The 27,631-nt window shown below is 38.1% G+C and overlaps 1 protein-coding gene across 2 annotated transcripts in view; it reads right to left on the bottom strand.

Moving 5' to 3' along the window:
* LOC127999450 (EGF-like repeat and discoidin I-like domain-containing protein 3) overlaps positions 1–27,631 on the bottom strand; it is a 174,740-nt gene that overhangs the window by 94,646 nt on the left and 52,463 nt on the right. For both annotated transcript variants that reach the window (XM_052592186.1, XM_052592187.1), the window contains one exon: positions 18,319–18,447. In XM_052592186.1, coding sequence (XP_052448146.1) covers positions 18,319–18,447 — 129 coding nt within the window. The remainder of the gene's footprint in view (positions 1–18,318; positions 18,448–27,631) is intronic.

Raw genomic sequence — 27,631 nt, 5'->3', positions numbered from 1 at the left:
CAAGCAGGCTAGCACCGACCGTGCACGTTCCTCTGTCTGCATGCTGTCTGTTCGACCGAATCCAACTCCATACTGATAAAAGAGATCCTCTGCCTCAGCAAAACTTTGGTTTTCCCAGTTGACCTGAAGGCCCAACAGGCTCAGGTGCCAAAGCACCAAATCCCTGTGCTCGCACAGGGGAATTGGCCGCTTGCAACACGACAAGGGTAGTGCAGCCTGACGTGTGCAATCCACTCGACACAGGAATGACCGCTGCTGAAGCGCCGTTTCGCCAACACACAAAGCTTCCGAGAGCGTGCTGAACTCGTAGTTGACAGCAGACACAGTTGAGCAGAACGATACTAACGCTCGGCTCCTCAGTGAAAACCTGGTATGCATTGCACCTGCTGCCTTATTATAATCACGCAGTGATTAGCTGCAGCTGGATGCAATAATTGCATGCCAATGTGCATTGGCTCGTTTAGTTTACACTCAACATAGATTGGTCTATCGAGGCGATATCCCATTTTGCATCGGTCACTGACATGGCATTGAGAGTGACCAACTGAAAGGGAACTAAATATCAGAGTCATTGACATAGATACAGTAAAAGTATCAGTTCAGGCACTGGTACTGTTTTAAAAGTATCGATATGACACCAGTATTGTAAAAAACCCAACTGATACACCAACCATAGCCACATGTGTACAAACATCCGATAAAAGATGCTATTACAGTTTTTGCCCATTGCTTGAACACTATAGACTATAGTCTTGAAGCTTTTGTTACCACATCTCAAACACATGTACCCTTACCTTAAACACAAACGCTGCTTTGGACTCTAGTTGCAATTCTGCAACACACTTACTCCTTTATGCAACACACTTGGTCCTGCATCCTACACTCTATTTCATACATAAGACACTTCGTTCAAAAATGAAATCTCAGAGTGCCGTTTGGAAAGCACATGTATCCAAAATAAAATACACATCGGGTAATTGCTACCACTCAAATACACAACTGAAGGCACTTACTTGCAAAACTGAACACCTATCAGCCAGCTACAAAAAGCCCTCAGTTTAGCCATTTCAAGAAATTTGCAAGCATGGATGGAGGGAGAGCAAGAGGCAGAGGAAGAGGAGGAGGAGGAGGAAGAGGAAGAGGAGGAGGAAGAGGAGTAGGACGAGGAAGAGGAAGATGAGGAGGAGGAAGAGGAAGAGGAGGAATAGGAAGAGGAGGAGGAGGAAGAGGAGTAGGAAGAGGAAGATGAGGAGTAGGAAGAGGAAGAGGAGGAGGAGGAGGTTGAAGAGGCCATGCACGGACACCTATTTCTGATGATATATGAGCAACTTTGGTGGACCATGTCATCAACCATGGCCTGACTGTGAAGGAAGCTGGGCAGAGAGTCCACCCACACTCCGCATGTCTCTTCTGCATGCAATGGAACTGTGGTGACATTCAGGTGACAGCAATCCATGGATGGTTTCGACATGCAAGGGGATATTTTCCCCGGTGCCTATTTTTTTTTGCTTTATCTGAGTTCATGTTACTGCAATGTACAGTGCTACAATGTACAATATTGAACAGGCCTATTTGCTTTTTTGGTTGTTTGAAAATGTGCCTCCTGAATAAACGGTGAAAGTTAAAGATTGCAGTGTTTTATATAAAGTAGACTAGTGTGTTCCCCCTGATCTGAAAGTGTATGCATATGATGCAAGAATGTGTCATTTTGTCATCAGAGTTACATATTGACAAAGGAATGTTAGGTTTTGATAGCAGAGTTTAGGTTTTGATAGTAGAGCTTCAATTTGACACAGATGTGAATGATATATTTCCCAGTGTTGTGTTATGTTTACTTGTGTGTAGAGTTTTGGCACAATGAGCGAAGTTTTGCAAAATGTGTTCAAGCAACCGGCAAAAACTGTAAACATCTGCTTCTCATTCTAATATTCACAGGCAAACCATTTTTAGTGACATATTGTAGAAAACCCACAGGTTATACATATATATATATATATATATATATATATATATATATATATATATATATATATATATATACAAGTAGCAATTTCCACAAACAAGGCTAGTGATAGGCAGGAAGAAACTGCGATGACTTCTGTCAGCTCGCTTTCTGATTGGATATAGGAGATTAATAGAAAACAGGTGCATGTGATGGAGTGTGTGCAGGAAGGAACCAAGAGGGATTCAGGCAACTGTAGGGATGGAGACTGGGGATTGTGATAGAATTACCTCAGTCTTCGGTGTCACATGATCCGTCATAAATAATGTGAGACAGAAGACTGGAAAAATGTCAACTGAAAATTTAGCTTTGCCATCACAGGAACACATTATATTTAAAATTGTACTAAAAGTATTTCACAATATTACTGTTTTTACTTTGCTTTTGATCAAATAAATGCAACATTGGAGAGCATAAGAGACTTTTAAAAATTTAAAAAAACATTAAAAACTAAATTATTATAAATGTATACTTTCCAAGAAGTCTATAATCAGAAGCATCTGGGATCAACAGGAACTTCAGTATTCCTCTGTTTACACTTTAGGCACATACAGTATGTCACTGAGACATCTTAGAGCTGAAGATCTTTGCCCGAACCCGATGGGACCCGTCGGGACCCGACGGGTTCGGGCTTAATTTCTATCATCTTACGCGGGCTCGGGCCGGGCTCGGGCTTGCGCTCCGGTTTGCGAGGTAAACGAGCGGTCATGTGATATGTTTCGATTAGCGCGAGAAAGATGCGAAAATGAATGCTGAGCAGGTGTAACGGAGGCTTGCCTCTAGTGATTACGTTTTGGTTGAACCAGCAACTAAAGCAAACTCTGAGGTGTGGAAAAGTTTTGACCATGTTTATAATGAGAATAATGAGTGAATAATGACACACCATCAGTGAGCGCAGGAACGCGCTCAAGACATCTACAGTGGATTCAATCATTTTCCTCCACAAAAACATGTAGACCTAGCCTAATCTCTGTGAGTAAAGGTTTTTCAAATGATAACTAAATATTCATTGAGTCTTAAATGCATAATGTTGACAGAGTATTCACGCTAATGTTGGCATTATTCTTTTATTAAATAAATCAAATCCGGCGGAGCCTTTATCTTAATTTCGTTATTGCCAAATACCTTTCTTAATTTAAAATTTAATTTATTTATTTTTTTAAATGACTCGTTTTTATTGGTGCGTTGGTATATTTATAGGTTAAATGAGCCTATGTCTAGAATGCTGAGATGTTACGATGTGACACAGGACTTATTTTATTTCTTTATTCCAACTACCTAGTTGTCTAGTCCACGTTAGTTATGAGTAAATTATGTTAAAACATGAATAATTTACTCATTGTTGACAAAAGGCAAAAGAGCTGTGTGCGTGCGCACATTTGAATAATGTCGGGCTGTAAACGGTTCGGGCTTTAAAAAAGCTGCACTGTAAAACCCGACAAGTTAACTTAACTCAAATCGTTTGAGTAAACCGATTGCCTTGACTGTAATACCCGACAAGTAAACTTAACTCAAACGGTTTGAGTAAACAGACATCCTTAAGTTATATTAACTCAAACCGTTTGAGGAAACCGATTGCCTTAAACCGTTTAAGTTGAAAAAACTAACAGTTATGAGTACTCTGAACTTAATTCAGTCGAGTTTACTGAAAGAAGATTTACATTGCAATTAAGTAATTAAGTGATTAACCGAGTGATAATTGTGAATTAGTGATGAACACCTGCTGTTAACAAACAGAATTACTGAAGAAAAGAGAGAAAGGAACTACAGCTGACTTCAGACACAGCCTCACTCAAACCTGACAAGTTATGTTAACTCAAACCGTTTGAGGAAACCGATTGCCTTAAACCATTTAAGTTGAAAAAACTAACAGTTATGAGTACTCTGAACTTAATTCAGTCGAGTTTACTGAAAGAAGATTTACATTGCAATTAAGTAATTAAGTGATTAACCGAGTGATAATTGTGAATTAGTGATGAACAGCTGCTGTTAACAAACAGAATCACTGAAGAAAAGAGAAACACAAGAACTACTACAACTGACTTCAGACACAGACTTAGATGAAATCAACTGAAATAAAATACATGAAATCTCTCAAGATCTGATTAAACAACCCCACAAACAGCATCACCAGCTCCACTTATTAATAACCAGACTGACTTTATTTCTGTCAGACGTCTACAGAAGATCTTATTGAGAATGAACTAAGGTTTAGATGTTGATTTATTGTTTCATTTGAAGTAACCATGTTAGGGATCAGTGTTTGCTTTAGTTGTGCTCTTGACCCTTGATTTCTGTCTTTTCTCTGGCTGTTATAACCGTGTGTTTCTAAAACACATTTGTTGTAACTCAAAAGCCCAGAAGAAAAGCCATCAGGTGTTAACCTGTACCTAGGTGTAGGTTGTTATACGTTTAATTACTTGAATGCAAAGTTTTAAAACTTGCATGGTTTAAATCAAGGCAATCTGTTTACTCAAACGGTTTGAGTTAAGTTAACTTGTCGGGTTTTACAGTGTGTCAATCAAAATGTACTTGTCGGGCTCGGGCCGAAACCTGTCGGGCCTAACTTTTAAGGCCCGATTACAGCTCTAAGACATCTATTGTTAATTTGTTATCTAATAAGATGCTGTTCTTAGAATTTGTTAAAATGCTTTATGAGGTTTATAATTTTGAGTCTATGTAAAAACTCCCTATATTTAATGAGGTGTTTGTAGTCAAATATGACATGTAAAACGGTACCTAATGCTTTCCAGATAATATGCTTATTCATGTCTCAGCTGCAATTGTAGTCTTACATTATCTACACTTAGTACAGGACATAGGAAATATGAATAGTATGGTCCATCTCCAGTTAATGTTTTCTGTTCTGTCAAAGGTTTAAATGTCTGTTTTTTTCTAGTTTTCTATTGTGTTAGAGGGTTGTGATGTGTGTGGGCTGTTTCTCTGATCTGAATGTCCAGATGGTTTGGTTTTCCACATAATACTAGATCATTGAGCTCTGTGGGAAGGCCACCCAGATTGTGAGAAAGCTGGAGAGTCATGGTGAGAATAAGGTTTGTTGGTGTACTGTTACTGTTTAAATAATAATAATAACAATAACAATAATAACAATAACAATAATAATAACAACAACAACAACAAGACTGTATTTATGTTAATATGACAAGTTTGTCAAGACTGAGCTCCCACTGTGGTAATCATTGTCCAAAGCTTGGATTCTTACAATAGAAGCTCACCGAGTCTAATTTCAGCACAGAAGCACACTTTAACCAAAAGGACTCTATGTATTAGTGGGAGAAAATAACATTAAGAATTTATTGACCAGAATATCAACTAGGAGATTGGGGAATAGGTGATTTTTTCTGTGAACATGAATAAAGTAAACATACCAAATCTAAAAAGTCATATAAACCCCTTATATAAATACTTTTATTATTATTATTATTATTATTATTATTATTATTATTATTATTATTATTATTTCACAATTAATGCAAATGTACCCCAGCCAATAAATACAAAAATTACTCTACAAAAACAGATCTTTTTTTTTTTTTTTTGAAAGGTTGAATAAGGTTCACTGCATAATATGTTCTGTCAGGTAACTTAAATGTACTTCATGTACTTCATATAAACTAACTTGTTTTATTCAAGTCTAAAATGTTCCTTAATATGGCAATAGTCAATTGCAATATATCAGGATACCAAAAAAAATATATGCATTAAAAAAATAACAGGAAAAGAATAAAAAATGCTTGTAAAATGCTTATAAATCGTTTAGGACTTGAGAGCCAAAACCCAATAACTACTTAAAAAAAAAAAAAAAAAAAAAAGACAAAAACACAAAGTCTACTGACGTTCAGCTGGAACCCTGTAAATCAAGGTTCAGGCAAATCAATTTAAAACTCTTCTCATTAGGCTGGGATCTGAGAAAGTATTTTACCTTTTAAAAAACTTGACACTTCACCTAGAAGAAAATCTAGTGATAATGGCAACCTTTAAGTTTTCAGAACAACCAGTGAGTAGTACACACAGTGGCACAGACAGACAGACACACATAGACCCCTCTCTATTTCTCTCTCTCTCTCTCTCTCTCTCTCTCTCTCTGTCTGTCCCTCAGAGTGGTGCCTACAAGCATGATCCTATTTATTACCGGAGCAGTTTGTGTGGGGCTCTGAGAGGGTGATGAGCTAGAAGCTGAGCTAAGAGCTGTGTAAGGACAAACTCTCACCGACATGCCTGCATATCTCCACTCCGTATGCTCTCAGTCACAATCACAACAGAAATGTGGATCCAGGTAAACATTCCCACACATTCTGACAGATGTGCCTCTGAAAACCAACAGTACTGCATATGGCACAGTATAAACACAATATTGGAGCAATATAGGATATTAACTGATATAGACTGATACATTTTAATGAAGAGTTTAAAGAGATGTTTTGGTTGCATCTGCTTTACTTAAAGTGGGGAGCTCACAGCATCTATTTACAGAACATGTTGCTCATATTTGTATAGGATTAGCCAAGATTGTTTTAATGCTTCTGAGCCTGAGAGGCAGCATGATATGGTTCCCGTCACAACATCATCTGCAAACATTATAAAAAACATATTCATTAGCATATCCCCTGCAGACACATTGCCATATTTCTTTTAAACCCACCAAGCGGCCAAGAAAACAAGCCTCACAAGCTCCTGTCAATATTTAATCAAATACAGATCAAGTTCAAAAACACTGCATATGTATCCTCAATCCAAATCAACCGCTGTAACAGCTGGAATATTTCATAAGAAACTGAAGATTGCTTATTGATCAAAGTACAAATGAAATTACCCAAAAGACTTCTTGCTCACTCATAAAAGTCCTGGCATCTTTTGAGTATTAGCAAAAGCGTAATACAGCCCACAGCGACTGGAATCCAGTGGGACTCGGTCAGAAATCATGTTCATGGATGAGCTAATGATTTATTAACGTAGTAGAATGAAACAGGGTGATGCTGAAAGCCGTTGAAGCGAAATGAGGTCTCTGAACGAGTGTGACACATGGCTCGAAAGCAGCAGCGCTTTTAATATTCCACAGTCAATCACTTCCGCTCCTTCCTGTCGTGTGTATTTGGGGAAAAAAGCAGCCATGTTTCATACTAGATACACTGGAAAGTTATGTTATAATGCTACTCTGTGCGATCGTCACCAGTCTATTAAAACATATTAAGGGTGCTTTCACACTTGGTTCACTTGCCTGGTCCGAACCCGAGTTCGGTTGCTCCCCCCTCCCACTGCCCCCACTGGACTGTGTTCATATCATAATATTTGAGTCCGAACCATGGTTCGCTTGCATCATCAAGCCAGCAGCTGTTTACCCCGTTTCTTGGTAACGACAGCACAGGAGAAGGCGGCAAATGCATAACATTACTCTTTGCACGTTTATGTATTCCGTTTTTGAACTGTTCGTTTTGTTGATAAAGCTTCGGTACATAACGGCACTTGCGTCTGTCTTACGAATTTAGTGAAAATGCTCTAAAGAACGTTGAAGGTGAACATAAATAAGATGTACAGCTCTTGCAGCACGTCAGTCACGCTCATCAGGAAAGTGAGTGAAACACACACACAAACACACATTTTCATCAAATTATTTGTCATTAAAAGCCGTTCACTTCCGCGATTTGGTACGATTGCGTTCACATGAGCAGCGAACCGTACCAGAGTTCACATGAAGTGTACCCCAGACCACCGTTTTTAAGTGGACTCGGGTACGGTTCGCGGGTGCGCATCCGAGTATGGAAGACAGTATTCACATCATCCAAACGAACCGAATTCTGACGTCAATCGACCACAGGTGCGCACCAAAAGTGCTAGTGTGAAAGCACCCTAAAGCGTCTTTGGTGTTTCTATGTTTTCTACTGAACAAAACCAGAAATCGAGGGGCTATGATGTCATTGGCAGGCAACACAATGACATTATGCACACTGTCACAAGTTAAAATAGCTTATTTCTCTGGATTCAGAACATTTGGGATAATGTTAGTACAGGAGCACAGAAAATATATAATGCTGTTGTAGTGTTTCTGGCTTGCATATTATGCCTTCAACTAAAAATAAGAACTAATACATGAAACGTGAAATGTGAACAAAGAGAGATTGCTTGTGGATTTTTGTCTCTTGCTTGGCCAACAGTACATAGATAAATGTTTAAACTATATTAATAATGTTTATTATGCCATTGTATCGTTTACTGTTCTAAACTGTTTAGGCTTGCACAAGTGAGAATGAGAGCTGGCTGAGTGGAGAAGTAAACACAATTTGAATCCAAGGAGCTTTCACTGACAACGTGAACAATGCTATACATGGCTTTTCACATCAAAAGTTTCTAGTCATTGTGTTCCAAGACATGATCTGGGGCTTGTTAGTATTATAACAAATACCAGTAGTAGTAGCAAATGCACTCTGATTCCCCTCTCCTCTTTTTCCATCATGACAAAATCCACATGCTTCTCTGCTTGCCAATGGCTTGTCGTGACGTGCCATTATAATAATTGGCCATTCGCTCTCCACCCACACTCAAAAAAATATTTAACCCCAAAAGTTAAAACTTATTTAATTCAATTAGATGTCAATTTTCCATCCAATGTAATCACATAAATCCAACGCAAAAGTTTATATTTGTTTAAGCTTCACCTTTTCATGTTCAGTTAACGTAAATGAATTAAATACATTTTATGAAAACTGATGAACTGTGATTTAAGCTTGTATAATACATAAACTTTACTCATTTTCAATAACTTATTGTTACTTGCTTTATATAAGCACCTTACATTTTCTTAATTCTATTGAATAAATGGACAAAACATGTTACATTTTCAAACCTTTCTTGTTGTAATTGAAAGTGACAAAAGTGAAGTGACATTCAGCCAAGTATGGTGACCCATACTCAGTATTCGTGCTCTGCATTTAACCCATCCGAAATGCACACACACAGAGCAGTGAACACACACACACACACTGTGAACACACACCCGGAGCAGTGGGCAGCCATTTATGCTGTGGCGCCCGGGGAGCAGTTGGGGGTTCGATGCCTTGCTCAAGGGCACCTAAGTCGTGGTATTGAAGGTGGAGAGAGCACTGTACATGCACTCCCCCCACCCACAATTCCTGCAGGCCCGGGACTCGAACTCACAACTTTTTGATTGCCAGTTCGACTCTAACCATTGGGCCGCAACTTCCCTATTTTTATAATTTTAGCTAACTTGGCAGGTCCTCAACCCAACCACAAGCTCCACACTTCACCACAACGGTAACTCGCACAAAATACACCAATATAAAGTCTTTTAAAATGCCCATATAATAGAGCATTAGACATGAAAAAATCTCCTTATTATCACATTTTACTAAAAACTGCATAAAATAACACTTTATTTCAACATTTTCTCTCCCCATATCCAGTCCTGTGCAAAGCATGATGGGAAGTGTAAAACTTATTTTGAGGTACTTGATTGAAACATGTTCTTTCAAAATGAAAACTTTATGTTAAACCAACGAGTCACAGTTTTAAGTCAGTTTAACATGACACAATCATGTTGAACTGAAAAATAGCCAAAATGGCATTAATTCAACATGAATTGTTCAGGTAAAGTGAACAAATGTGAAAAATCATTTTTTTGAGTGCATGGTTGGCCTGCCAATAAGCCCATTGACACAGTGTGAGCATGGCAGCCCATCATTCCAGTAATGACAACACAGCAGAGATTCAAGCTGGATTTCACCAATAATGATGATGACGGTAATAGAGCTAACCACCAGTGGGCCTCATCATCCCAGCGAGGTCACAGAAAAAGGACGCGAAATAAGTGCAAAGTTTAATAGAATTCATAAATTTATGAATGTGTATAAGTTTGGACAACATTTGAAATATTGTTAAAAGGGATAAATTAAAACTATTAAAATGGATAAATGGAAAATTTAGTCACCCTCGTGTAGTTTCAAAACTGTATAACTTTGTGTGTGTCTAATATATATATATATATATTTTTTTCTGGTATCATTGTTTGTTTAGGTATTAGTATGTAACATTTACATGTACAAAACACTTTTGTTTTGTTTGATGTTGAAATTAATTATTTTTGACATGTTAAAACATCTAAAACATAAACACTAAATCATAAAGATATTTGAATAGATGCACTTAACTCTATAGAATAGTTAAGTGTGAGGTACAGAACAGAATTTAAGTTGTTAAATGCCGAAAATATTTTCCCGATCCACTCTGTGAAGGTGCACATTTGTCATTCTCAATCTATGAAGAAGCAGACGAGAACCAGTAAGTGTTTCATTTCAGTTGTGTAAAACTTGTAAAAAATTGATTCTGCAATTTTTGAATGTTTAACGAGCATGAGGTCACTGCTGAGAATGGAGATGATCACTGAATAATGTCTACAAATAAACAATAGTTATACAATTAGAGAAATTATATTCATTTTAAGGTTTTAAGGTCTAGTCTTGTTTAACATTATGCAAATCTTTAAAATTAATTGGTAGTAGATGTTACGCAGAACAGAATGAATTGTCATAATTTCATATTAAGTAAATAAGTAAGCTGCATTTAATAAATGTGATTATGATATGATGAAAAGATAATGCTTTCAGTTATAATGGTAATGATTTCAGTATTCATAAGGATTCATTTGAATATCTGTAAAGTTGTTTACACATAATTTAGATGCTGTTTTAGATACTGTTTTAGATTGTTGTTTTTGGGACCTATGCAAATGTATGTGTGGTATTGTTGTTATTTTTTTATTTACTGATTGATTGATTTGTTTTCTTAATATTTTTTTTTCTTTTTCTGAGAGGTTATTAAAATGATTTAAACTTTTTAAATCAATATTTCATGTCTATTTATTTATTTGGCAAAAAAAAAAAAAAAAAAACGTAATGAGTAATATATTGTACACTTCGCTGCATTGTCATTATCTCTAAGGTTTATCCATTCTACACTGAGCCTAAGAACACCCCTTATCCAAGATAAAATCACTATAACATAACACTGCAGGGCTAACTGTTTTAATAAACCCCTTTAGGATATTTTTTGTGATAATGACAGGCTGACTGTACAGTACATATAGGTACCATCCAGTAATTGAATCTGACCTTAACATTTCAATCCATTCTAATGCTCATGAAACAGGCATTATTATCTACTTTGTCCAGTACTGTTGGTTCTGACTGCTCTAAATAGCAAGGTTGCATTGTCAGGCCGTGCTAAATATAATGTGCACAGCTGTGAAATTGTTCTTGATGCTCACAGTTCAACCAAGTGGTGTACTAGATGTAGGCTGAAACTACCTGTGACATGCTGGAAAAATGAAATTACATTAGTCAAAATTAGACCTTTAACAATTTCTGAGATCATTTTAACCATCAACAGAATGTGCAGAGGATGGGTTACAGCGAATAGAATGATAAATAACAAAGAATTGTATTTGTTCCATTGATGGTTCAGTTTATATATATATATATAATTTTTTTTTTTTTTTTTTTTTTCTACATTGAGTAGAATGTTGCTAAATGTGCACATGTGAATAATTAAATTAATTCTTCCAAAAAAAGCAAGAATTGTTCTAATGTTGTTCCTAATTGTTGCTTGGATCTACATTAGCAATGTTTCCACTGTCGGGCCAGAAGCTCAACTGCGCTTCACTAAAACCAACCGTTAACACACCTCTCAGAAATACCTCCACAAAACCCCATCATTACACCAACAAAGAGAAGTTATCAGAAAACTAATAAAAAATAAGTCACTGCAACTAGCGCGATCACAAAACGAAAAAATTGCACGCTTTGTTAAATATTTAAATCCAAAAGCATGATGTTTTACTATAATATGTTTTACTATAATAAGTCACAGAAATAAAGCATTATCCTGCTTATTCAGTCGAGTCGGTTTCATTTGAGGTCACAATAGCCTATATACATCACATAATAATGATAATTTCTATATTTTTATAAAAGTTTCCAAAAAAAAAAAAAAAAAAAAAAAAACATTATTATATTTTTATGATAGGCTATGCGGAGCTAAACTTCCGAGACGAGACTTATGACGGATAAAATATGTTACTAAATAAATACACAATTGTGATAGAGAATAAGAACCTGACTTCTGGCCCTGGCATGCCCGCTTTTGGTCCGACAGTGGAAACGTGGCTATTGAATGTGTCTAAAAGTAAAAACTGACCACTAAGCCACAGTGCAGCACCAATATGTATTTTAGGGGAAAAGTTTTGGAGCTGTTCTTGGTTTTCTCTGCTGGCCAATTAAACTAGAGTAATATAGATTTATTTTCATGTTATATGCTTCACTAACAGTGCTTTTCCCATTTCCACACTGATTCCAAAGTCATTTCAAGTTCATAATAGAGTTCATAATAGAGAACTAACATTCAGCACAGGGTTTATTTTTGCTGATAAAATCCCTCTAACTCAATTTTATCAGTCTATTAAGCCTGTCAGCAATTACAAAGCCTGAAAACATGACTATGCTCAGTCACGTTGTGTCCGCCATGCATATTTTGTGTGCATTTGCAATGACATAAGGTGACTGCAAATGCACCTGGGTTTGATACAACTATTGAGTGTGAAAGCAGACCAACGCTGTGGGCGTTACCGGGAACAATCATGCTCGGGCTCAGACCACAGCACACGAGCCCAGTGTAAAAGCCCCTTCCTCAAATCTTGCCCTGGAGGTCCAATGTGCTACAGAGTTTGGCTCCAACCCTGGTCAAAATCACCTGCCTGTGATTTTCTAATGATCCCAAAGACATTGATTGCCATTGATTAGCATTGCTCAGGTGTGTTTGATTAAAGTTATAGCTAAACTCTGCAGGAAAGTGGATCTCGACGTCCAGATTTGAGGATCCCTGATCTAAAATGTGCAGAGGTCGGTAGTAACGAGTAACATTTACTTCATTACATTTACTTGAGTACACTTTTTGGGTAATACTTTTGGAGTATATTTAAAGATGGGTACTTTTATATTAAGTAATATTTTTTGGAAAAATCTGTACTTTTAATTCGTTATTGTGAGCGAAGCTCCTCCTTTAATTACAGCATCTGCAAGATTAATTACAAGCTGTCTTCTAATATATTTAAATTCAAATAAATAAATAATGTTCCCTGAAAAAAAACAACAATACTGACAACAGCAAAATGTTATATGATAATGTATGCTATTTGGTCCTGAATTTCTGAAAATTTGACAAGGCATGGCGAATAGCTATTATTCTCTATGATGGCACCACTGCACACAGCAAACACGGTAAATGGCATGAGGTTTGCACTTTTCTTAATGACACACTTACTGTTTTATTGTGACACTTTTGGGATTTGGGATTTCACTAATCTGTACATTTGAAATAAATGCAGAATAATATAAGGAAATAAACAAAGGAAAATATAAATGTATCTGTATCACTGACCTGAATTTTTATGAGCACTTGAACACTGTTGTTTTTTTAGGAAGTTTTCAACAGTGTATCTTATGAATCATGCCGACATTAACATATTTAAATCTAACTTCTACAGTCAAATGTATCGTTATGCTTAATTAACTACTGTAGGCATGCTAAATGACACTGTTGGGACATTTTATTTGCTAACAAAACACAACCCTAACAGTATAAAAAAAATATTTTGTGATCCACCCACAAGCAACGTTTCTCATTTTCATTTAGTTGAAATTGCAAAATTGAAATAGAAATGAATGAATAAATGATTGATTGAATGAATGAATAAATAAATGAATTAATATATATATGATAAACAGAAATAAAAACAAATAAATAGATATAATTAAATTTTCATTATATCTATGATACTACAGAATTTAAAGGTTCCCAAACAATCCAACTAAAATCTCCCATATGCCTATTGATTGTAAAGTACAGGAGACAATAGAAAGGAACCCCAGGTTAAAAAAATATTGAGATAATTTTAAGATTAATAAGATAGTAAGTAGTAGCCCTTTATTGTCACTAGTCACAAGTTAAAATTAGAGAGTAAGACTGTGATGTACAGTAGTAGAACAGTTAAGGAGCTTATATTCAAATCCCCTTCCATTGCTGCTTTATCCTCCAGCTTGTATCCAAACACAATCATACACACACTTAATATGCAAAAGTAAATGTTGCCTTTTTTTCAAAAGTGGCAGTAGATCAGACTGCTTCTGACCATATGTTCAGCAGAGGAGTAAAAATAAATCATGCAATAACATCTGTCACTGTTTGCTATAATCAATGCAAAAACGCAATGTGTGTTCAGTTGCATTAACACAAACATAAATTAAATTAGGCCCTTAGACTCTCAAGTAGGCCTCCATACTCCGTGAGCTACTGAAAAATCCTACCGTCTATATAGAAATAAAAAATAAAACTTAGATATATTATGTGCAAATTTGAAAAGTAGACTAAAGCCCTATTCGGACGGGACCAGTTTTACAGGGGGTCATTAGAGAAATCTGCATTTCACAGACGTACTTGGAGATTTTAATCCCGTCCGAATCTGCCACGTCTGTGTTTTTCTCACACAACCTCTGTGATAATTCCAGAGAAAATTACCTACCGTTTTTCAGCAAACTCAGTGATCCTCTGAGAAAACTAATCCCGTCCGAATGCGAATGTCTGTGATTGCCGGTGATATTTTATTTCACAACGCGTTTCCTTGTGTGTTTTGGCCAACGTGAATTACCGTAGATGCTCTTACCGCGTGGATGTTTGATATATTTGCTTAGCGGCAAAGAAATAATAATAAAAAAATAATACAAATAATAATATCAAGAGCAAGATCACGTAAACTGTTAATACCGGCTATTGTAATATCAGCATCAGGTAAGATTACTCACGTTCATTTATGTACTCAGTTACATAATGTTTTAATTACATTTAATAAAGAAAAAAAAGGAAAACAAGTTAAACTAAAGGAACCACACATTAACATGGTTTTGCTATACTAGCCATTTAGTATTTATTGTGTAATAATACTAAGGCAATCATTCTGAATGAATGCAATGCACGCATACAGAGCGCGTGATCTCTGTGACGCCCAGATGCACAAATCAGACCCTCCCACCTCTGTAAAAAACACGGAGATACTAGCCCCGTCCGAATTGGTACATGAAAATCACAGACGTCAGGTGGTAAGAATCGAAACTCAAACGTAGTTTAGAAAACTAGTCCCGTCCGAATAGTGCTTAAGTATGTGTGTTAAATATATAAGTGTATGAGTTTATTAATAGTGTTGTGTGTTCCACAGTTAATGTCAAGTGTTGGATTGATGGATTGAAGATGGATTGCCTGAAGGAAGAAACTGTTCCTGTGTCTGGCTATTCTGGTGCTCAGTGCTCTGTAGCGCCGACCAGATGGCAACAGTTCAAAGAGGGAGTGTGCTGGTTGTGAGGGTTTGCTAGCCCTTTATCTCACTCTGGATGAGTACAGTTCTTGGAGAGAAGGGAGGGTTGTTCCAATGATTTTCAGCAGTGTGGACTATCCTATCCTCCTTCTGAGGTCAGATTTGGTAGTACAGCTGACCAGACAGTTATAGAATTACAGAGGAAGCATTCAATGATGGCGGAGTAGAACTGTTTCAGCAGCCCCTGTGGCAGGTTGAACTTCCTCAGCTGGCGAAGGCTTTTTTTTAATTTTTTAATTTTTTTTTTTTAACAATGGACTCGATGTGATTGTCCCACATCAGGTCCTGAGAGATAGTGGTGCCCAGGAACCCGAATGACTCCACTGTGCTGTCCATGATGCTGAGTGTGGGGAGAGCAGGGTTTTTTTTTTTCCTGAAGTCCGTGATCATCTCCACTTTTTTGAGTGTGTTGAGCTCAAGATTGTTAAGACTGCAACAGACAGCCAACTCTTTAACCTCCTGTCTGTAGGCAGACTCTACGCCATCCTGAATGAGGCAGATGAGTGTGGTGCCATCTGCAAATTTCAGGAGCTTGACAGAGGGGTCTTTAGATGTGCAGTCTTTGGTGTAGAGGGAGAAGAGCAGTGGGGAGAGTTTATTCAAACCTGCAGTTAAACGTATTCAGATCATCTGCCAGTTGTTTATTCTCCACAGTGCTGGGGGATGGTGTCCTGTAGTTGGCGATTTCTTTCAGACCTTTCCACACTGATGCTGAGTTGACTCATGGGCGTAGGTTTGGTCTCAGCTTTGGTGGGGACCACCCCCATACACCCTGGAATTCTATTGTTGTAAGATACCAGTGATTTAATGGTGATTTCCTTTTTTATTTCAGACTGTTGGCAATACAGAATATCACAATACAGAAGTGAATCTACTTAATCTCATTATATTGTATCCTGACCCTGATCCTGTATACTGGCCCTAAAGAGCTAGTATAACTATATAATCTCAAAAATGCACTCTCAAAAAATAAAAAATAAAAACCTGAGACTGTAATGCTGAACAACCAAACGTTTTATTAACATAAATTAATATGTACATTAGTATTTACACTAACAAAAGATACTCTGTCACAAGGAAACAAATCTGAATAAATAAATACAATAACCTTTTTCTATTATAAACACTATTTACCCTCCAGTACACTCACATTTATGTTGACTGCAAGATTCTAAGTTAAGGTACAGACTAATTGACATTCAGTTACTTGCTAACGCAGCATTCTATCATCTTGGGTAACACATACTACTATCTATCACCAGTTAATACTATTTTCCACAGTAGAATCTGCATTTGAAAGCCTGGTCAGACACTACTGCTAGTTTATTTGTGTGGCTAGCTAGTTATTTTGCCTTCTTACACTCTGACTCTGCTTTATGAAAAAGCTTCTTATGTCCCCTTTCTTCTTCTTGTGTGGCATCTACAAAGTACAATAAGGGGAAAAAAAAACCTGAATATTAAAATGTTTTTACCCTGGCATTTGTATGTGGCATAGAGACAGCATTGGTAAATATTGGAGCTTGCTAAATATTGGTGGGGACAAATTAGTCATCTCAAAATATTGATAGGGACTAGTACCTAGCATCCCCCCCTAAACCTACGCCCATGCTGGAGGTGAACTGAGTCCTTAATTTCCAAGAATACTTTCTCTTTGCCACTCTGATCTCCTTTTCCAGCATGGCATTGCCCCCCTTCCTGTAAGCATCTTCTTTGGCTTGACAGAGCTGTCTGAGTTTTGCAGTGAACCACGGTTTGTCATTGTTGTAAGTTTGATGAGTCCTGGAAGGAATGCACTTATCCTCGCAGAAACTGATATAAAAAGTTACACAGTCTTTGTGAGCTTCAGAAACACTCCAATCAGTGAGGTCAAAACAAGCTTTTAAATTCTGCTCTGCTTCATTCGTCCATCTTTTTATGGTCTTTAATACAGGTTTAGCTAATTCCAGTTTCAAAGCATGTTCCACCACCACATGATTTCTCCATTGATTCTGTGTCATGATCCGTTATAAACAGCTGAAAGCTTGGCAGTTGGACCACGCTGTCCAGTATGTCATCATTCAGCCAGGTTTCCATGAAACACAGAGCAGCAGAGTGTTTGAAATCCTTATTTGTCTGGGAGAGCAAAATAAAATTGTCCGTTTTGTTGGTTAGAGAAAAGAGGTTTGCCAGATGGATGCTAGGCAATGGCGTTCGAAATTCGCGCTGCCTGAGCTTGACGAGGGCACCAGCTAGCTTTCCCCATCTGCATCTCCTGAAGTACTTAATCAGTGCTGCTGCTCCGCCAACTACTATGTCCAGCAAGACATCAGAATAGTCAAAAAACTGTAAAATATCGGGTGTTTTGTAGTGCTGAATGTCCAGCAATTAGTCTCTGGTGAAACTGATTGCAGGGACTTAACTAAAGACAAAAATAACTGTGGAGCATGGCATGGAGGCCGCCATCATCAGCGCAATAATCATGAATTAACCATCATATTTTCACCACTGTAATATTCTTAAGTAATTGTGTGAAAATTACGCTTTATTAATCGAAAATCTGTAAATGTCTGTAAAAATGAATAAAAGGTGTCAGAGTTTTACCGACTCTAGTGTTAATTTATTTTGGAAACTGCAGTGATATGTGTACTTATTGGTACGTATTTTGCGTCTTGTGAAAAACACACTCACTGCAGTATAAACACAGTGTTAGAGTGGTTTCAGATCCATCTAAAATCGGACAAGTTTACATGATATGCATTCATGTGTTCAAAAAAGTGAAGCACAATGAGTTTCAAATGAATGCAACTACAGTACTCATCCATCATCACATGCTTAATTAAAAATCAAGCAGAAACAGTTCTGTACAGCCACTGCATGAACTTACTGTGTTGGCAGTGGATTCCGTTGAAGCCTGATGGGCACTTGCAGATATATCCAATGAACGTGTCACCCCTGAACGTTTCGCTGATTTCACAGGTGCCTCCATTGTGACAAGGGTTTGGATGGCAGGGTCCTGTAATTTAGACAAAATAGAAATAAGCAAGTGGACTGAAGCGTTTTTGATGTACGTAAGTGTTCACAACCCACATGATGGTTTAGATAAATAGTGGCATAGAAGCAGACATCAGCAGTTTATAACATGGCCTGCATTGGAAGTGCTTGTATTGCTGTCTCCAGTGGTTTACGTAACAGCATCTGTGACTTAAAAATAATTTACAGAAAAATTAAATGAGAAATCAGAAAAAATAGAGATATTTAGAGAAATTTAAGTAAAAGCATCACTTGCTGAGGTCACCATGGGTCAGAATGAGGGATAAATAATATCATGTGCTCTGTGTTAGCTCTCCTGGCTCTCCTGCTATGTGTCAACATAGACATAGATAGAGATAGAGAGAGATAGAGAGAGAGAGAGACAGAGAGACAGAGAGAGAGAGTTCTGGCATTTCACGTAATTATTATAAACTGTCAGAGTTAAATCGGAGCAGAAATTAATAGATGAGTATGTTAAAAGGTCAATAGAAGGTTATGGGAGCAATGCTCTTTGACAGGATACTAGTTCAATGACATTTTAGTGAAAGATGGATTCAGAAAAGGTGTGACCGTTATGGCATTTATTATGTAACTAGATAATATATTTCATATGTACATTTATTGTAATTTGCCTTGGCAGGAAGATTGAAGTAACCTGGAGACGTTCCCCTTCAGGATCTCAAGCTGCATCTAAAACATTAAGGGAATGGGAATGTTCACGCTGCCACACTTTCAAATCCCTGTGTAGTGTGGAAGAGCACAGCTAAGACGAGAGAACACAAAAGCAGGGAGTGGCTCGCATATCTAGCCATAGAATCTGAAGAATGTAAGGGGCATAGACCATCCTGCTGACTTGCAGATGTCCTGAATAGACACATCTGCTAGGAAGGCCTTGAAGACCGCCATATTTTGGGTTGAGTGATCCTTGATCTCCATTGTCGAGGGGAGATCAGACTGTTGACTTCCTGTTCTAATACCAGAACCTGTTTGAAGCCCACGAGTGTGGGAAAGACCCTATTGAACAGTGGTGGAGGACCGCCGAACTGAATGCAATAGCCTTTCTTTACAGTGTGCAGAACCCAACGAGATACATTTGGTAGCAGTTTCCACGTTGCTAAATAGTCTACTAAGGGAACCAGTTTCCCGAGACTGGCTTCCAGTGTACTTGTAGCTGCTAATTCAGTGCCCGGTTCGCTGGAGACTGCTGTGTCCTGATGCATTGTTGATGGCAGGGTTGACAGAAAGAGCTCCCGAGGGCACTGAGGAGAGACAGGCAGGAGAGACAGTCACTGTATACTGTGGTGCACCCCACTCTTCCCCATTAGGGGCTCCCCCCAAAGGCCCTGAACCTCTCAGGTCAGGGCCTTTTTGCCGAGGACTTCCACTGAAGCAGGTCAGATCAGGCTTTGACTGTGAAGCCTTTGACCTAAAACACCGCTGATCTCGGTCCCTTTGCGGGGAAGCACGACAAACAACACTCTGCTTTTGAATCTGGATCTAGCAGGTGAGGAAAAATCCATATGCAAACCCCACAAATGCAACGCACAGACTGTGTGTATCCCCACTCGTGATGTACCAAGGGCAGGGAGGAACACACAGCCTAAAACGCTATTCACTTTCACCCTTATTTTTTTGTTTTTTTTTTCTGTGGCCTTGGACATTTTTTCTTATTTCTTTTAGACAGACAGCATCAAATAAGATAACAGAGATTTGACTGACAGAACACAAAGTGCTTCGCTAAATAACAGAAAGCTGGCACTGGTTCCACCTCATGTGCTTTTATAGCTTCCTGGTCATTATGTCACCTGCCTATAATGTCTCGCCCTTCCATTGGACTGATTACATATGATTCAGATCGTTGTCATGCTGGGGGCACTCCCATAGCATTTTCGATGCAGATCGAGTTTCTGAAGGGGAAACACTTTGATTTTATCTATCGCCTTGGAAAAAAATTTAATAAAATGAAAGTGTTGTGAAAAATATGCTGATTTCACTAACAGCTTTTAAACCAACATTCAGCCACTGGACTAACGGTTCTAAAGTAGCTTCTAATCTCTTAGTCTTCTCAAATCCTGTATTTAAAAGCAAGTCAGCCTCATAAGAACCCCCGGAGGGCCCATATATCATGGCCTATCAATACCATTCTGATGTTTAAAACATTAGAGTGCCTGCATCAGGATGCATGCTGTCCAAAGTTGCTTGATAAAATTGCAGGGCAGTCAGTATAATCTTTCAAAATATCAGCAGCAAGTTCTAAAGGAGGACATGGGTGGAGTAGTGAGATGTATTACAGAGACATGATCAATGTGCTCTTAAGTGCAAAGACAGACTACGTAAATGTAGATTGGTTAATAATACTACTAATACTAATACTAATACTAATACTACCACTACTGCTACTACTACTACTACTACTACTTCAACTAACAATAATAAATGTTTGAGTATCAAATCACCAGTAAAATTATAACTAAACTAAAAGAGAATATAAAGTATAGAATCTAAAAAACCTTTGCTGAATTTTTTGCACTCCTAATAAAAAAAGAAAAGAAAAAAATGTAATGCCTGCAAAAAAATAATCTATGGAATAAATTAGATTTTAAAACAGAGAACTTTTATTTAAACTGTAATAATATTACACAATATTACTGCTTTTATTGTCTTTTGGTGAAATAAATGCAGCCTTGGTGATCATATGAGATGTAATATTCTACCATGGTTTTACAAATGGAAACATTACATGAACTCAATTTGTTACAAAAGTAAAAGATAATGGTGGTCTAGACAACATTAGTGTAATTTTTTTTTTTTTTTTTTTTTTTTTTTACAAAAATTTTATATTCGTCACTTATAGAAAAACTGAGGGTGCCACAGAGGGTAACCCTATCGACATTTGTGAATTCCATTACTGCATCTCAGCTTTAATGAGACTAGCATCTAATTAAAGGGACACACCATGTAATAACCTTTCCAGAACTCTATTAAAAGTCCTCTGCATCCCGAAGGAGAGGGTGACAGCTATGCCTGCATTCTGACATGACAATCTATAACTGCACAAAGCTTTGTGACAGTCCCTTCTCTACCTCCAGAGATATGGAAATCAGAAGACGGAGAGCAAGAACAAGGGATGGAGAGAGACAGTAAAAGAAGGAGTAAAGGGAGTGGGAGAATGGAAGGAGGGGGGATGTATGCCACATTCTCACATGTTCCTGAGAGACATTGCCAGGCACTGTGGCTGATGAAACAAAGCTTTGTCCTCTGTGCTGTTCCCCTTTGTGGTGCAAGTCAGGGGGATCAACAATAATGTCAGCCGTTGTTTGGCTGTTTGTGATTGTGGATGGAAAGTGATTGATGTTGGCTGGCACATGCATTCTGATTTTCCAACAAATCACAATAGAATCCAGTCTATCAGAAGAGCCTGGTTCCAATGCAGCATAGCAAAACCTAAGCAGTAGTTAATAAACACAGCAAATCGTCCAATGTTTCCTGTGCAATTAAACTCTTATATGGACGCTGCCAGCTAAATTTCCAAAAGTGAATTATTTTGCTTATACATACCAACCTTAAACATCTCTGAAATGAGGCCGGTAAACAACCCAAATGTGATACACTTGCTAATGTATTCATTTTTTTGCAGATTGTGGGTAATGTGACTTGGATGGTATGGAATCGATTGATTGGATTACCTATATTTGACTTCTGCGAAGTCCATGTAAATAAAACTTTCACTAAATAAAGCAATCCATCCGTGATATTTACACACTACACAGTCTATAGAGCGTTGTATATAACAAATGTCTCAATGTACCTTGGTAGCCAAGAAAGAACTGTAGGTGTTTTAATTACTGTTCCCTCAAATGATCTCCAGGTGGAGGTGATGGAGGTGAGAGGGGCTCAGACAGACTCTCTGTGTCTGAGTCATCATGAGCAGATTGAGTCGAGCTTTTGGGAGGTAGGGAGGTGAGCAAGTGGGCAGTTGGAGCTCAAATCACAATTCCTGTAAAGTAAAATCAAGCACAGCACCAGCGCAGAGCAACAGTGAGGTCATGTGCACATGACCTGTATGTATCTTATGAGTCTGGGGACTGCAGGATGCTTTTTTTCCACTACAGTCAGGTATTCACTTAAACAGTAAGGTTCAACAGACTGAGCACACATTAAAAAACAGAGATATATACAATCAATTCTACAATTCTGATTTTTGCATAATCCTCAATATTCCCCAATAAAAAAAGGAACATACAATACTGATAATTTGGGTAATAAGACACTGATTATTCAAATTTGTCGATTATTGCCCTCCATTCAAGCCTTCAGCCTCATAATATTAGCACAGAATCAGTTCAGAATCAATCACCAAAAGAACCAGTTCGGTTCAGATGCAGTGTGTGTCAGTCAGTTTCATGCTGAATCATGCATGCACAGTATCATCAGCTCCTCGGTTCTCGAATTGGAAGAGTCAGACAGAAATGGTTCTCGGTTCAACCGTTCTTGACTCGAGAACGAGTCAATCTCTCTTTTGTTATCTGGCTTGGCTCGGTGTTCATCTTCAGTTCTATCTTCACAGCAGTTCAATCAGTGTACTGTTTGAGTAAATGAATTACTCTGGGATATTGGTTTATTTAGACTCAGAGGGAGTGATCAGTCATGTTAAAAAAGTTAACAGCTTAAGTAATTTGTGAATTAATGCTTATTGGAGACGCAAACCATTTCAAACTATTCAGTTCAATTTGGTGAACTGGTTCAAGAAGAACCAGTTAAATTGAATCATTAATCCGTGCACTGAATATCACTAAAGAGAAGAGAATGCTGAATAAAGTCGTCGTTTTTGTTATTTTTGGACCAAAATGTATTTTCGATGCTTCAACAAATTCTAACTGACCCACTGATGTCACATCAGTGAATAATTTGACTAATTTGATGATATTTGTATTACCTTTCTGGACATGGAGAGTATACCATACATACATTTTCAATGGAGGATCAAAAAGCTCTCGGAATAAATCTTAAATATCTTAAACTGTGTTCTGAAGATGAACGGAGTTCTTACGGGTTTGGAACGACATGAGGGTGTCATTAATGACATAATGGCTCAAAATTACAGATTTTTCTTTTAATGCGAAAAAAGCTTCATTTTTGATTAGTGATATGCATTGCTAAGAACTTCATTTGGACAACTTTAAAGGCGATTTTCTTAATGTCTTATTCATTTTTTTTAATTTATTTTTTATGCACCCTAGATTCCAGTTGTATCTCAGCCGACTAGTGTTCTATATTTACAAACCAAACTTAGTTATTTAGCTTCCAGATGATGTATAAATCTCAATATCAAAAAAAGTTACTCTTATTACTGGTTTTGTGCCCCGGTAAAGTAATGTCAGTATGCTGTTATTTAAAGCACTGTATACATAATTGAGAATCACTGTACCACAGAAAAAAAAAAAAAAAAAAAAAACACGACACATTAAAAGAGATGTTCTGCTCACAGAGATTGCAGGGTAAGAGATTACACAGCTCGTACGTGGCCTAATTCTGTCTTCATCCTTTACGGGAGTGCAGTATCAGCCTCCTTCCAGTTCCCAACTGCATGCCCAATACACTCGCCTCTCCCACTAAGAACTATGGCCCGCAGAGAAAAGCACTCACTGCTGGCTTTTAGAGCCGTCTGCCCTGTCTCTAAATCCCACTGTGCACACTATATGACAAGAAATGCTGACTAAGCTGAATAGATGCAACAACGAGTTAAAGTAAAAACAGAACAGAGGCAAAAGAAATAAATCAGTGGCCATCCAGCACTCCGCCAAGGGAGAAAAATCTCTTAGGGCTCACCTTGGAAAGTCTTTCAGATATGGAAGGTGAGGGTGTAAAAGGGAGGCAGGAAATGCCATGAAAATGTCACCATGATAGCAGTCTGGCAGGAGAAGAACAGCCCGAGATTCTCTCCTGTCAACTCACATCCATCCAAGAATGCACGGCTGATAAGAATAAACATGGCCAAATGAAAACTCCTTCAACAGTTTATTGTGAATAGACCAACTGATTCTTATTTTTATTATTGGGTTCTTATTTTTGTAATCCTAATTGCATTTCTGAAGGACTTTCACAATTTATGAACAAATAAGTCAGTTAAGTTGAATTTATTTGTATAGCGCTTTTCACAATACACACTGTTTCAAAGCAGCTTTGCAGAAAATAATTATATTATTGTTTATAATATCTTAATATTTTCAGGTCAGATTTTGCATATTAGAACTTGCCAATAATATAGTTTACATTTTGTAACAATAAAGACAATAAGGCAGTACGCAAGTATATACAGCAGCTTTGCAGAAAATAATTATATTATTGTTTATAATATCTTAATATTTTCAGGTCATATTTTGCATATTAGAACTTGCCAATAATATAGTTTACATTTTGTAACAATAAAGACAATAAGGCAGTACGCAAGTACTGCCTTACTTATAAAAAAATATACAGCAGTGAACACACACACTCCTGGAGCAGTGGGCAGCCATTTACTGCAGCACCTGGAGAGCAGTTGGGGGTTCAATGCCCTGCTCAAGGGCACATCAGTCGTGGTACTGCTGGCCTGAGACTCGAACCCACAACCTTAGGAATAGGAGTCAAACTCTCTAACCACTAGACCAGAACTTACCTATCTATACTGTATATATGCATAAGGGTAAACTATACTATATATGAAGTGTTGAGTGATAAAGTTAAAATTTATGACAAAAATAAAAATCAGGCAGTTGAGATTTGCTACATTTGCTATTACATGAATGCACTGTACTATGTACAAAAAAAGTTGGAAATAATACCCATCTTACTTTATAAAGAGAGCTGTGCAATAATACAGTTTACATTTTGTGGAGTTACACATTATCAACAAGACAGATAAGATATAGCAATGCTTAGTTAAATAATTAGTTTTAGTTTATTTTTTCCTCTCTAGTGTAAGATTAAAGCAAATGTAAAAGTCCTTCCTCATCAATTACCTGCTGTGTATGTTTTTTCATTGAAAATAAAATAGCCAGCTTATGTGTTTATTTTAATGTAGAAATGTTTATGTATGTTTCATAAAACAGTTTGAAACTAATGTTTCAAATGTTTTCAGACACGTTTTTTATAATATACAGCAAATGCTGTGCTGACAATCTGGTTACAGAAGTCTTTATTCTGAGATTGAACATGCTGAGCCTTTCAAAAGGCCACATTTATAATAAAGCTTTCAAATTATTGGCAGCCATTTGATGCAAACAACTACCAGGTAAAGCAGGACCTGCCTGAAAACAGAATTCACCTCTTTCCATTTCAAAGTTGAAATGTGCAACACAGCATATTGAAATAATATTTCTCGGATTACAAAAAAGCTGCTCATGTCAAAAGCAGGGCATTTAGAAACGAGGGGTTTTTAGCATGTCAGTGTCTGATGGAGGGGTCATAATATTAGCCAGTGAACGCAGTCAAACCTTATATAATGGCATACTAATGTTTCTTCGGAAGAAGAAAGTGTATCATTCATGCAACATATTCCTCCATAGCAACTACACTAATAAGGGCCCAGTGGGCTACGATGAATATTCCCCAGCTGTGTATATATATACATATCAATATACATATCAGATCCATAATTGAACAAAGAGTAGAGAAAAGCACAGGGATGCAGTTAAGAAATAAAAGAGAACCAACCTAGACTGTGTATTTGTTGGACATTATCTCGATGGAAGTTCTTGTATACATGGATCTAATGTAAAAATGTCTTGGTTACATTTGGTAACCCTCATTCTCTGAAGGACGGAACGGAGACGTCACAACGAAATTGGGATCCCTCCCAAAGTGCCATGGGTGCTGCCCCTTCCTGTGCCTGTGTGAGCTGCCTGCACCTCTATTAGGTGTAGGCCGGGGCTCGGAACAAGTAGTTCCACTCATCATTTTCAAAGCACTACCGTAGTGGGTGAGATTGGAGAACACTGGGAAAAAGTACCCGTTCCGCTTTAAACAGAGATGCCGCGGAAGCCCCATCCTTCACGAAGGATTTTTCAGGAGCAAATAAACAAAGCATCCGTTTAGGAGTATATGGAGAAATTTGAGGTTATTAAAATTCTCTTGGAAAGGCAGAAGTCTGCCAGGGAAACACGGGCTCTAATGCTATAACATAGATAGACTATATGCATACGAGTACCGCTTAGGTCTCAATATGGAACCCAGCCATCCATGGTTCTCATGAATTCATCATGAAGGCCTGGCGCCAGATGTTCCGCCACGTCCAGCTAACTAGGTTGATGGAGGATCTAAACAGGGTCTACAGTACGGACCCTCTGGAGCAGTTTTAGCAAGCTGACACTAACCGGGGCCTCTCAGTGCCACTACCCATTTGAGGTTAGAACACAGGAGGATACCGGCTCTACACAAAATCTATAGAACCTAGTGAATGTGTCAGGGGTTGCCCAGCCTGCAGCTCTACAAATATCTGTCAGCGAGGCACCACGAGCCAGCGCACAAGAGGATGCAACACTTCTAGTTGAGTGAGCTCGCAATTTGAACGGACAGGGCACACCCTGTGCCTGATAAGCCAGGGTTATGGCATCCACAATCCAGTGAGGCATCCTCTGCTTAGAGATGGCATTCCCCTTCTGCTGGCCTCCGTAACAGACAAAGAGCTGGTCTGAGGCTCTGAAGCTTTGTGTCCGGTCTAGGTAGCATCTCAATGCTCAGACGGGACAGAGCAAAGCCAGGGCTGGGTCTGCCTCCTCCAGGGGTAGCGCTTGCAGGTTCACAACTTGGTCTTTGAAGGGTGTAATGGGAACATTGGGCACGTAGACGGGCCGGGGCCTCTGGATTAACTAGGAGTCAGCCACCCCATCCCCTAGGCACGAATTGTTGACCCTACCCTCTTGATGGTGGCCAGTGCAAGCATGAGCAGAGTTTTCAATAAAATAAACTTTAGCTCAACTGAATGCAATGGCTCGAATGGGCCTGGCTGTAGTGATTTTAGCACTAGAGTCAGGTCCCAAGAGAGTATAGAGGGGGGACAGGAAGTATTTAACCTCCTCGCCCCTCTAAGGAACCTGATGACGAGGTCATGCTTACCTAAAGACTTCACATTCACAGGGTCAGGGTACGCAGCAATAGCGGCAACCTGGACATGGGTGGTGGGAGAC

This window comes from Carassius gibelio, chromosome A5, assembly GCF_023724105.1.
Source record: "Carassius gibelio isolate Cgi1373 ecotype wild population from Czech Republic chromosome A5, carGib1.2-hapl.c, whole genome shotgun sequence".
Classification (NCBI taxonomy): Eukaryota; Metazoa; Chordata; class Actinopteri; order Cypriniformes; family Cyprinidae; genus Carassius; species Carassius gibelio.
The sequence above is the reverse complement of the archived record's forward strand: the minus strand, read 5'-3'. Positions and strand labels throughout refer to the sequence as shown.